Source organism: Periplaneta americana, chromosome 11 (assembly GCF_040183065.1).
Source record: "Periplaneta americana isolate PAMFEO1 chromosome 11, P.americana_PAMFEO1_priV1, whole genome shotgun sequence".
Lineage (NCBI taxonomy): Eukaryota > Metazoa > Arthropoda > Insecta > Blattodea > Blattidae > Periplaneta > Periplaneta americana.
The window spans coordinates 56,665,863-56,679,969 of NC_091127.1; the positions used below are offsets into that span (position 1 = coordinate 56,665,863).

Consider the following 14,107-nt stretch of genomic DNA (forward strand, 5'->3'; position numbering starts at 1 on the left):
AATCATATTTTCGCACAGGTGCTGTCCGTTTGCCTACGTCGCATCCCTATTTCCTCCACCTGCTTCTGTTCGCCCCTCTGTAAAAGCAGGGCTGTCTTAGCTCTTTTCTGAAAACATTAATTTCTGTTAGGAATTGGACGTTTACATAATATTATACAACTGTTTAAAATAACTTAAATAAAAGGACCTCGTTAAGTAATTCACTGTCACGTGATTTTCCCCCTTTCTACGATCCTGCGACATAACCACTTGGAGGGATAGTAGATAGCATGTCTGAGTAATTTTATCTGTGCAGTCGGGCAGAAGTGAAGATTGAATTTACAGTACGTAAGGTACTCTTTTATAGAGTAGGTACAGAATTATTTCAACATGAGTTACTAGTACTAAGGACGAAACTGGCAATTGGAATTAGATGCAATAGTCTATAGTGCGATAATATGCACAAAAGAACTAAAGCCTGTGTCGAAATGAACGGCCACCATTTTCAAAAATGTTTTTAAATATCCATATTATGATTATTTTTCAATTTAACTTCATTCTCTATATTGTACGCTAATGTGCTGTAGACAGTATAATATACACTGCATAATGAATACGTTCGAATTGCTAACTCAGTTCGTGAGCAAAAACAACTATTCTTAATACATTACTGTATTAAGATTAAAGAAAAACCTAATGAAAATTATCGAACTCAAAATCGCGATATTTCCTAGTTTACGTAAATGGATGAACTATTTTTCTTCCCTCCTATACTTAGTAAAGTGATTTGTTTGTGTGTTACGCCAGTATCATCGAACTGCAGTCGTGGAAGGGGGAGCAATCTGTCTTTCCGGTTCTCTAAAGGTAGAGCCAGGTTAATATTAAAAATGTTAGTAAAAATAAAATGATGTCCCTCTAGATATATACGTTGATTTGATAAAATTAGAATTATGTTAATATAATAATAATAATAATAATAATAATAATAATAATAATAATAATAATAATAATAATATGGTGCTTTCCAAGTATAAAAGTAACTACGTCATTAAACTTTTCTCCTTCTCAAGAAACTATAATATACAGTAAGCTTACCTATGTGGTATGAGTTGTTTTTGCTAATATAATAAATGACTTGTAGTGCGGTACTCAATTCACCATCTTAATATTATAATTTATAACACAGTGGTCTGACATTAAAATCTGGACAACAAAAAACTGAAGTTACGGCCTTACAAGCAAATTACTATCATAAGCAAAGTTTTGAATCACTATTTCATACAGGGACAAGTTGATTTATTTAAGTATAAGAGCTATATACGTATCTCGAAGATTGTTATTCTGTATTGAAAATCCATAATTACACAAAGTTATCGAAGTCATTAACCAAGTTTTCAAAACAACAAAGGTGCAAAAAACACACAAGACTGAAGGCTTATTAAGTTTTGACAAAAACACCTTCTGATATGATAGCGAAAAACATACCATTCACATTTAAGATGAAAGATCCATAATATCAACTGAAATTAAATTTATGAGAAGAAATGCGACCAGAAATCTTTTAGACCAGAAACGAAATGAAGACATTGACAAAGAACTTAAAATAACACTCACAGTTAGGGTTGCCAACTTTTTTTTGAAGAAAATACGGAAGACTAAGGAATCAACAAAATTTCACATATAAAATAGACAATTATTCGATTCAGTTACTGAAAAACAACTTTATTCTACACTTCGGCAGCTAGGCTTAAATTAAGAGTATTTTGAGACAGATTTTGTCTCGCGTAATAGTTGAAGTCGACTGCAGTTTTCAGCTCTGATTTGATTAGATGTGTCGTGCTCCTGTTTCGAACATCTGTCCAATTATTATTGTTCATGAGATGAAACACCCTCTTTGTATGAGCATTACTACTTGGTATGCTTAGAACAAAACTAGCCAGTTTTTCCTAATTTATAATACTAACACTGTTTGATTTTAAACCAGTGAGCACTAAAACCCCATTCTTGGCAAGAATTACGTTCTATAAAGACTGCATATTTTAATGCGTCTTTTGAACAACAAAATTCATATAAATCAGCATTCACGGCAAAATCAAATGTTTAGAATAAAAATTTGTACATTATGCAAAAATAAGGGAGAAAAATGTTCGAAGAGAAGAATAATACGGGAGCCAGGAGACTGTTAAAAATTAGGGGAAAATACGGGAGAACTCGGGAAATACGGGAGGGTTGGCAACCCTTCTCACAGCTGAAAAATTCGCTGCAACACCACATTAGAATGGAACTTTTCCAGGTTCCCGGAACAGATTCATTCATTCATACGTTCAGTGTTCTGCCAAGGACAGTCTTTCACTACAAACTTAGCATTCTCAAATCATTCTTATTTTCCGTCTACCTCTTAGTTCTCCGCACATGATCCATGTATCTTAATGCTATCATCTGATTTCCTCTTCTCCCGTTCACCATTCTTTCCAGTGCATTCTTCAGTAGGCAGTTTCTTCTCAGCCAGTGACACAATCAGTTCCTTTTCCTCTCCTTGATCAGCCTGAGCATTATTATTGCTTTATCCTATCTTTCTAGCACAGCTTCGTTTCTTATTCTGTCTGTCCATTTCACACGCTCCATCATTCTCCATATCCACATTTCAAATGCTTGTAATCGTTTCTCTTCACTTCATCGTATTGCCCATGTTTCTGCCTCTTACAATGCCACACTGCACACAAAGCACTTCACTAGTGTCTTTCTTAGTTCTTTTTCCAGAGGTCTGCAGAAGATGACCCTTTCTTTATCAGTGGTCTTTGATATAAAGATAGATGATGGAGAGAGACCGGAACAGTCCAGTAAGCTCATTACTTGACAGGCTGCTGCTTCTGGTTATGATGATATGGTAGTGATGATATAAGTAACAAATGAATTCGTTGAACTTGTATTAACAACCACCACCACCACCACCACCATCATCATCATCATCATCATCATCATCATCATCATCATCATCATCATCATCATCATCATCAGCCATTCAAGTAGTAGGCCTAGTTGCCTGTCACGGTCTCCTTCCATCTTTTTAAGTGCCGATCCAAATACCTTTTCCCTCGAGGTATGTATCTGAGGATCTGTCTAAGCAATCTGCAACGATCCATCCTGTTGACATGCTGGAGCCAATTCTGTCTGTTATTGTTGAGGTGTTCGTGAATGGGTTATGTTTAATTCCTTTGTTATCAGGTCATTTCTGTTATGATCTGAGCTACTGTAGCCGGCAGTTCTTAAAATTTCATTCCAGCAGTTGTTAGGCGTTGTACATCTTCATTTCGGATCATCCAAGCGTCACTGCCAGTACATAAGTGTGGGTCTTGCCAACACTTTACATATCGTCATTGTTCCTGCAATAACTCTTGTGTGACATATTTATCAATTTTCAGATTTTTGTTCTATTAAATAACTTAAATAGTGATATAGCAAATAATAAAATCTCCTATATTTAAAATTATATTTCTTTCTTTCGAAAATGGAAGAATTCACAATCTCTTCTGTACTACTGACATAGAATGATTAAATGTGCTTTTTTCTTCCTACTGAAAAATTTTATGTTTTGCACATAAGAGTTATTGCAGGAACAACGACGATATTCTTTCAATCTGGTATGTTTCTGTATTTTATTTGTTGTTAAAACTTGATTAATGACTCTAAGGGTACTGTTTAAACTTTGTATTTTCTGTGGTATGTCTTGTTCAGCTTGGTGCGTTCAATGGTAATCTAAGTATCTGAAAGAACTTGCTTGTTCCAAAATCGAGTCTCCAACACAGATTTTACTTCTGAGCGGCATTTTACCTTGAAAAGCCATTGCTTTTGTTTTTACTGTAGAAATTTCCAGGTTAAAATGTGCTGATGGTGTACAGAATATTGCAATCATCTTCAGTGTTAGCAAGGAGAACAAAATAATTTTTAATAAAGATTATTAAACATTAAGAATCGACACGCTGATACAGAAGACTGTTAACCTGTTTCAATATTGTGCATCACGAGAGCAGTGCTGTTCAGTTTATGCTGGTTGACTGAATAGCAATTATGTACTTATGTTCCCGTCCAATTGCCAGTGTGGACGCACGCTGGTGGTGATGTCCGTAATCGCTTTGATCTTAAACTTCTCAACTGTGCACGTGCGAAGTTAGTTTCGCAATCTGATTTGAGATTCATCATTATCTCACTTGATGTTGTACACCGCTGTGGAGTAACGGTTAGCATGAGTGATCATGAAACGATCGGGCCCGGCTCAAATTTTGATTGGGACAAGTTACCTAGTTGCAGTCTTTCCGGGTTTTACCTCAACCCATCAAGAGTATATGCGGGGTAACTTAATGCTGGCATTATCACCTTCATTTCACTCAGATGCTAGATAACTATTGCAGCTGATAAAGCGTCGTAAAATAAACCAGTTAAATACGTAATATTTGTACCAATTGACATAAAATAATTATTCGTAGATCTAGGTTTTTTCCTCACTCCTATGGATGAATATCAGGTAACTTTATCAGGCGACTGGAACTCCACTCATCTTCGCCACTTCCTTTCCTCCCCTATTATCCTTTCATTCATCATCCTGTTACTTCTTCTGGTTTTCAGATCGCTCTACAGGCGGCCCTCCGAAGCTGTTGGCTCTCTCGACAGGCCTCCGTGGTTTGTATTCAAGTGATGATGGATAGCTTCTGCAACGGATCCCGGGGCAGACCTTCTCGGAGGAGGACTTCCGCCTCGGACCGTTATGGGAGGGGGGGGATTGCCGAAGCAGGAGTGGTATATCTGTTGGCTGTAGGGACCACTCGTTAAGGGGATCGGTGCGCGTAAAGGATCAGTGGACACGTAACTCATCCGTATAGGGGGGGTGTACAATAGACCTCAGGTTGTAGTGCGTGGGATGTTCCCTCCTTCCCTCCTAACAAAAAAAATATGTATATATATATTATGGTAATCAATTACTTCTAATATTATTTTGTTAGTTACGAAAATAGACAATATTAGAAGGTATTTGTGATTTCGAATCATATTCTAATTTTATTACTTACTGTGAAAGTAACTAACAGTACCATACAAGCAGACCATTTAAAAATCAGATGTAAAACTGTATGGCATTTATGACATCCAAGCGTAACGATAACGACTTTATGACTGATATGTAATCCACACCTGTGGAGGTGGCCCGGGTTCGAATTCCGATCGGGGCAAGTTACCTGGTTTAGGTTTTTTCCGGGGTTTTCCCTCAACCCATTATGAGCAAATGCTGGGTAACTTTCGGTGCTGGACCCGGGACTCATTTCACCGGTATTATCACCTTCACTTCATTCAGACGCTAAATAACCTGAGATGATACAGCATCGTAAAATAACCCACTAAAAATTATATACAATCTTCCTGCAGAAGTTAGCACACGGTGCGATTGTCAGTCAGGTCGTTAAAAGTGATGTGGAGGTTAGGAGGAGCCCTGTGCTGATTGTGCGCTACGACGATACTCCAGGCCTATAGATGGCGGGCTTATGTAAGGGCGGCAATGAACTTACGGGTTCTTTAAAAACCCTTTGTGAGTAAGTAAGACACTCAGGGAACTTTTATTCTTGAAGAAAAATTCGCCGATAGACGAGTCTGGGAACCGAACCTCCAGATCTCGAAACCAGCATGCTATCAGATCACGAAGACAGTCAAGATAGCTATCCTTGGATTCTTATTATAAAACAATAATAATATGCTTTTAATGTTAAAGTTATCTATTTCCATGCGTGTTAGAACAAATTGAAACTTATAAATAGCTATTTTTTGTGAATTTGTTCAAACTCATTTGCGTCATTTACTTGAACCGTACAATGAATTCGGACATCTCGCTTTTTGGATTATACGAAAATGCCTTAAAGCCACAGGAGTAGTTTAAACGGCAGGTAGTCTGCCTATTGACCCAGAGCTGCGCTAGGGTGTGGGTTCGATTCCTGCTTGGGCTGCTTACCTGGTTTGGTTTTTCCGAGATTTTCCCCAACCATAAGGCGAATGTCAGGTAATCACATAGCTAATCCTCGACCTCATTTCGCCAAATACCACCTCGCTATCACCAGTTAAATCGATGCTAAATAACCTAGTAGTTGTTACAGCGTCGTCATATAATCCACTAAAAATGCCTTTTGTGTACAATCAAGGGAACTACTTATTACAGCTTCTTATTTGAGTTCATATGTATGGTACGATAAGTCAATTCATTTATGCGTTTTTTTTAGTGTAAGTTCAAGGAAAAGAACGATAAATGAAATATCGTTTGCAACATGATAAATTATTAAAGAACTGAATTGTGTTTAAGTTTTTGATGTGTGTGTCATATTGATAGCATAGATTTTCATACGTTCATTTTTGGCTATCATCACGGGTAGCTAGCGGTAAACATTTTCACATTGAATATTACACACTCGAACGTCTTGACTATCGATGCTATATTGATTGGGACAATGTGAGAAAGATCCACCCACTGTTAACATATTTGTTATTTCTTACAAAAGAAGCTATCTGATTGGCAGTTCAGAGTCCTCTAGAAATTCAGTTGTAATTTCCTAGGGTTACTTGGAGAATAGAAGCCACAAAATTTGTTTCTGTCAATATCTAGAACATCGTCCTACATTTCCTTTTACTGTGCTTCCAGAATATTTATGGAATTGTATTGGTATCTGTAGTAAAGAAGCGAGATTTCCATTTATCACTCGAGTTTTTTTCTCCGTTTAATTAAAAATATTCATTTCCTCTTTATCATCTTTTCTTATCCTACGATTTACCTCCTCTGCTGTGAAACATTCAGGAAGTCCTCTTGATATGCATCTAATCTACTTTTTATCTCTTTGATTCAGCATTATAATTTCATCTCCATAAATCTGACTTTTATCTACAATAGTTTAATTTGCATGCCTGAATTCTTATTTTTTCTTCTCTTGATTTACTTTTCCACTTGCATAAAAAACACTTAAAATTGTAATTTATTTGTATTTGTTAATAGTAATATGCGTTACAAGAGCGGTATGTTGATGTTTTCATGTTCGAGGAAAAGATTGAAAAAGTGAAACGTAGTTGAGCTTTTTTAATTTCCGAGAACAAGAAAACAAACATACCGCTCGTGTATCGTACATTATTTTGTGCGAAGATCGTTTATTACATACCTGAAAGAGGAATTTCTAATTGGTTGCAATGAAATCTTCATCTTGGTTTCTGTTCAATGACGGCAACTTTTAAAAACTAAAATATCTATCTTCAACATTGTTGCTATAAAATGTTTTCTGTGCTTACTATATTCCAGCAGGCCGTGATATACGTCTGTCTTTTTTTTTCCCCAGTCTATAAATGCGAACTTAAAACAAACGGTAAGGTTATGTAATGATTTATTTTTCATTTTAATATTTTAACAATATTATTTATATAACATATTGCAGTAATAACATCAGCATCTGGAATCTTATTGATTTTTTCACGGCTTCCTTAATGTTACTTGCATTACAAATGCAGTAACTTTTGTGGTGTTGTAGAGTTTACTTAATTTTTGCAAATATTTAAAAACAATAATTAACAGTGCAATTTAGGTGAAATTGCAGTGGCAAGTTTCCAATTTATAATTATTACTATGTTGAACGTCTCTAAAAATAATATGTTAAAAGCCTAAAGCAGTAAAATGAATATGGCACTTAAGCGGTAAGAATAGGGAAATTGTTATGTGTGTTACGTTGGGAATACTGAATGTGGTATTTCACACTTACCATGTATTGGTTTTGTGCGGAAAGCAAGCAAATACGCACGATCTCGCACAAAAATATTTTCAGTCGTTTTTACCATGAAGTACATTGCTATGCTGTAGCGTCGTGGTCTAAGGCGTCATATTTAGTGGCGCGCTGGCTCGAGACACGAAGAAGAAATTTGCTCATGTTTTGGCCATTCTATGGAACAGGTGCTCACCCAGCAGAGAAGAATGTAGAATAGAGTAATATGAAATTCTGTGTCAATTTAAAAAGAAAATAATTAAATTTTGTTTTTATTATCATGCAAAATACAGTATTCGTATGTTAAAATTTTTATAAATCAACTTTTAAAACATAATAATAATAATAATAATAATAATAATAATAATAATAATAATAATAATAATAATAATAATAATAATAATAATAATAATAATTATTATTATTATTATTATTATTATTATTATTATTATTATGTTCGTCCCTCCCGCATTAACTGCTCTGCGGACCCACAGAGGGCAGCGGCCCACGGTCCACGGTTGAGAATCACTAGTTTACATATCGAAACCAACAACTGGATTTTACTAAATTTGACAATAACCAACTTATTTTTCGAAATGTGTGTAGGAATTGGGTATAGGCTTGTAACATATTTAGCCATATCAGCACCATTTGTCTGCTCAGATTGATTTCCGTAAACGAGCAAAAATGATGTTGAGGCATGATGAAATTATTCTATCATATTATGGTCGAAATTATTTTTTGTAAGGGAATGTTGGGAAATACTGAGATAATGTCTGAACTAGCCTACAGGTCGGATTGTTTCAGAGTTTATTTAAAGTGTCAGTGTAAGGTTGTGAATTTTTCACTTGGACTTTTAAACCCTGTGGAATTTACGATGTGATTTTTTGACAGTCTATAGAGCAGTCTTGCGATGGTAACTAATATTTGCGGGCGAGAGCTATTTTATGCCCGCTGCGCGCGCGCGGAGCTCTTATACCTGTAAACATTGCTAAAGGATGTACAGATCTTAGAAAACAGCGCATCATGACGGAACGGAAGCGCTTAAAGCTTTCAAGGAAGAGTGGAAGATACAATATTTTTGCTTCGAACATGGTGATGAAGTCCAGTGTTTGTTGTGTAAAAAATATATCATTTGCAAAAAAAGCAACATAAAACGGCATTATGAGACGCAACATGAAAAAAGTATAGGCATTATTCAGGAGAAGAGAGAAATAAATTCATTTCGGAATTGACATCGAAGGTATCTAGATTCCTTTTATTTCTTTATTTTAAATGCATTATTGATCTTTTATTTGTTGCTTGTTTCTGGATATTTACTTTTATTAGACTACGTGTTTCTTTAATTTAGAAATGATATTTTATCTTTGATTGCACTTTAACTTATACTATTACTAACTCAAAATGCTAATTCACTTTTATTCCAATAACTATTTCCAGAATTTTTATCAAATATGAACTAAACATTTTGAAAACTTTGATGCAAGGAGCTTTTTTAGTAACATCAATATAAAATATACTTAAAAATATAATTTCAAAACTATTAGACCTAATTGCACAAAATTTTGTACAGATGATATTATTATAGATCTGTTTATATAGTTTAAATTTCACAAATTTTGGCCGAAATTGTGGAAGTTTTAAAAGTCATACATATCCCCTTAAATGATTGACCCCAAAAATTACGATGGCTCTCAATATCTTAATTTAATCAATTTGTTTTTTTCTTGTTACGTGCATCTCACAAATCACTCTAAGAAAACTCGTTACATAATCACGACTGGAGAGTAAGGACTACATTTTCACAATCGCACAATTAATATACTCTATTTCAATCAATATTGCCATTATTATTTTTTCAACAAATACTCAAAAGTACTTAGAGATCACACACGTCGAGCAGGTAGACCCTATTAGTTTCTCCTAACCAATGAAGTGAAGTATTTACATAATAAATAATTGCTTTTAACAATAAAATGGTTTACATACAATTAACTTTTCCTATTTCTCTTTTTGTTCCTAAAAACCCTTCCCATTGCGATTTGTTTATATATGTACATGCATGTTAAATAACTGAATAATTAGCCCTATTACATAGCCAGAAATTTAGTAACTCAAGTTATTGTAATAATTGCTGCCTTTATTCGCTGCATGTGCATGTAAATCCCTGTTGTCTACGTTACAGTGAATGCGCTATGCGCTCGTGATCAAGGTCGAACTCGTCTATCATGATTGGAGGTAATATCGTCTCATCCCTGCTATAGAGTATAGAGTCTGGAGGAAACTGATTCTTGAGAGGATAATTTTCTTTATAGTTTCATGTAATAGTTTATACTAATTTATAAGTAAGATTGTCCTTCATACTTTTGCAATTTTTTGTAAGTGAGATCTTATAAAAAATCAATACTCGATCAATAGACCTATATCTAAAACAATCTTTATCTTTGGAAGAATTGTAAGAGAAATTTTTATTTACTGCTTTGGGTCTGTCTGATATTTTCAAAATTTCGATCGTTTCCTAATTCTTCCCTTTTTTCTGCTATGAGTTCTCTAATGGATTTGCCTACATCACTGAGGCTATCTCTCTGTTGATAATATAATGGAAACTACGATAAAGTTTGAACCTTTAGATAACACGAAAGTAGTGTGTGGATCTAGTGGGAAATTTCTCTTGTTCACAAGTATTCTTTTAACATTTGTCGACAGAGTATTTTAATTGTTTTGTGAAACCTTTTCTTTTCTCTATCGCGAGTTATAGCCCGGTAACTAACGTTTCAAAGTGCGCAGAAACCAAGTGCTCCTACCGATCATACTGGAGCGGGGATCAAATCCTTTGGCTTCAGTGTTGCCAATTCAGCGGTTTTCCCGCTAGATCTAGCGTTTTTCGGCGTTAGTTTAGCGGGTAAAATTTATGGAATTTGTATTGCTGATATAGGGATTTAGCGGGTATTTTTAGCACTCACAGCGGCAAAATAATATAATTTTACATTGACAATATAGCAATTTAGCGGTTTCTGCACGGCTTCACAGCGGATTTTTAAGACTCGAGTTGGCAATACTGTTTGGCTTGAATCTCTTGAATAGTATGAATCTGCTCCTGCGGAGTACGGTTTACTGTAGATGGTGTAATGTAGCATTGTTCTCTTCCTACAACATTAGCATATTATTTCAGGTCAATCTTAAAGTGTAAACTGGCCTACCTCTCTGTCACGTCTCTCGTTATCAGTTAGTGGGCGTGGAACATTGACGTCATGCGTTACTCGAGAACGGAAGCGCTATGTTTTGAATGTTGACGGGCAATATTTGACTTACTTTCTTAAGTTTGCTAGGGTATCCTATCACTTAGCGATCAGGCAAGAGAACTATTAATTTCGTAAGATTTCGTGAAATAGGGTCTAAATCCTTTCATATGAAATCTACTCTCTCCCTCTCCTTTCCTCTCTCTCCTTGCCTTCCTCTCTCGCTTGGTTCCTCTTAATATAACTTCTAACTAATACGAAAGTAGATTGTGTTCGCAGCAAACGATTTCATATATCACCAACGTTTCGGCTTGTATACAGGTTCCACCTTCAGAGCAATATAGTTCAACTCGAAGGGTCACCTATTGTAATCGCCTGTTATACTTGACTATTCCAAATAACTGTAATGCAGATGGAATCCATATACTAGTTAAGAAACGGGGATGTCACGTTATAGCACACAATGTAATATTCAAAGATCTGCTTATAATTAACGTTTATAGTTCATCTTATTAAACTTATTCAAAAGACATACATAATGATATTAGTATGATATTAGTATGCATTTGTATAGGAATGATACGGAATATAATAGATGTGATTTCATTTATATAGGAAAATATTGCGGTTTAAATAGACATGTTTTCTACAGATTCATGAGAAATAGCTATCTAAGATAAATGAAAATGGATAAGCAAACAAAAATGTTACTTCAGGATTAAAAGTAGTTTGTCTACCAGGACAATAATGATAGGATTCCCATTAAATGGCCAGAAAGAGAAAAAAAATCTTCTCAAAGAAGTTGAGAACAAGTTATTTATTTATTTATTTATTTATTTTTGTAGATTGCTACCGCAGTCTAGTATATACAGTCACGAAGCTCAATACGTAGTAAATATGCATCCATAGATAGTTGCTAACCACTGGGATCGCTAATATCGTCTCATTACAGACAATGCGAAATAGTACCGGCACAGTCTATTGTTCCTAGCACCCTCACAACTCAAGCTTCGTGACTGTATACTAGACTGTGTTGCTACTATGATTCAAATTTACATACTTGTTAGAAATTAAGGTTCTTAGATCTGTGATGTGTCTTCGTCCTGGGCATCAGATACAATTTCATTGATGGACTGTGTACTTTTTTTTTCTTCGTAAGTTCAATATCTTGACTTCCGGCTGTTTTGTTGACAGGACGCTATGTGGGGAGTCGACCCATTAAACTGAGGAAGAGTACATGGAAAGCAAGAAATATGGAGACTGTACGGAAGAAGGAGAAGGAGAAAACGGCCCTCATAGGCTTGCTCACTGGTCGGTGACAGACGTAGCGTGCTGATGGTGAGTGATGGTTATCTTTTCGGAATGTCCCTAGACCATACCACTACTACGTACGTGGCAGGTTGATGGAAGAATTGTGCCTCTGTAGTATGATAATATATTAACAGGGGACGAATTTTTAGATACTAAAAGCTAATATCCAATCCATCTATAGTTAGTCTATAAACGAGCAAGCAATACTCCCACTCTGGTATAAATGATGCCACTGGGTTTGAAAGCGGTAGCGAATTGAAGCGAATGATGAAACTTTGTGTTCGCTGTTTATTTGAAGTTCGCGCCACTCTATACTATTGGCTACAGCTTCTCCTAATGTAGACTTATGGGTGGCTTCAGTAGGCAGTGCTCGCCTTTCAAACTTTGTCAGGAGTGTTGTCGTCAAAAGTGACGGAATTTCAATGTAGCGGACGGGAAAAGAATGGCTTTGACGGGTGACGGATTTTCTGGCGGAAATTACGATTTACATCGTCTTTTGACTTTTTTTTAGCTGTTGTAATTTGTAATTGTTTAATTTTTGGGGGAGCTTAGACCAATAAAGGACATCAACTGCAGAACTATAGACATGTGATGTAGATGAAATATTATTATTTTAATCAAGATTGTTAAGGAAATTGCGTTAATATTTGCTTTTATTTTATGTAGATATATTGAGTGGGTCTTACTTTTTTTAATTTTGACGGATTCTGTCGGATTTCCAGGTGATAGACTGACGGGGATACAGTTTATGTGTTGGCAACACTGGTCAGACTTGCCAGTTTTTATTTACAAATAACAAGCGCGCTTCAATAGATTCAATGTCCAGTCTTTGTGACTCACCTCCTCTCTGTTAGATTTAAAAGTGTTGTGGATAAGGCTTGAAAATACTCTAACCGATATCTTATCCACTCAAGTATACTCGGTACCATTTTTAAATTTTGGTACTTAAAAGTCTGTTCTCTGTATTTAAATAAAGATAGCGATTGGTTTAAACCTGATTGTGATGTGGCAAGCGAATTTAGGTATTGTCGGTGTTCGAAGCAAATGAAGGTGGATTCAGAGTCAGAAACAAATTTGTATGAGCTTGGAATCGGAAGCAGTGATTATGGTTGAAAGTCGAAGTTTGAAGGAAACTTGAATTGAGTCTGAAGCAAAAGGGAATACAAATCTAGTCGGAACTGAAATAAATTTTGGGGTGCGTTGGGCTGTGAAGAAAAATTTGGATGGAGTCACAATCAGAAAAAAAAATTATGGTTGGCAGCCAGAACCATAAACAAACTGTTTTATAAAATTAATTTCGTTTTTTTAGTATGGGCTACATTACGTGAGATTTTATTTTAGTGTCTTTATATAGGCCAGATTGAGAATATAAGAATATATTGAGGTTATTCAGTTAAAACTTTTACAGACAGAAATGACTGATTATGATAAAAATAATGATACATTTATTTTCAATATTTGATCAATAGGAGTTTTAAGGAAATTCGAATGGAGTAAGAGTGGAAACAAATTTTGGGTGAAATCGGAGTTGGAAATTAGTTTTGGGGTTGAGGTCAGTATCGTAATGAATTTTGATCAAAGTTGTAGTCAGAAACAAACTTGGATAACTCAATGATTTGTTAAATAAAGAGCTTTTTTAACTTTTCTGTGTTAATAATGAACAATTCGGTAATTTTACCTTAATGGCGCGTTTCCGTCATCTTTTGATTTCTTGTGAGATCTTACGCTTGTTTCCGGTTCCTTCTGCTGGTCTCTTGGTGGTTTGTGTTTATGATCGGTAATGTTTTGTTGAGAAGGGTGTGCTTT

General features: G+C 35.4%; 1 protein-coding gene across 2 annotated transcripts in view; it reads left to right on the plus strand.

The window, feature by feature from the left end:
• Positions 1-14,107, plus strand: part of LOC138709028 (RNA-binding protein 42) — a 221,845-nt gene that overhangs the window by 132,148 nt on the left and 75,590 nt on the right. For both annotated transcript variants that reach the window (XR_011334812.1, XM_069839498.1), the window contains exon 6: positions 12,185-12,328. Coding sequence is in view for 1 of the 2 variants with exons in the window: in XM_069839498.1 (XP_069695599.1) it covers positions 12,185-12,309 (125 nt within the window). In the remaining variant the exon portion in view is untranslated. The remainder of the gene's footprint in view (positions 1-12,184; positions 12,329-14,107) is intronic.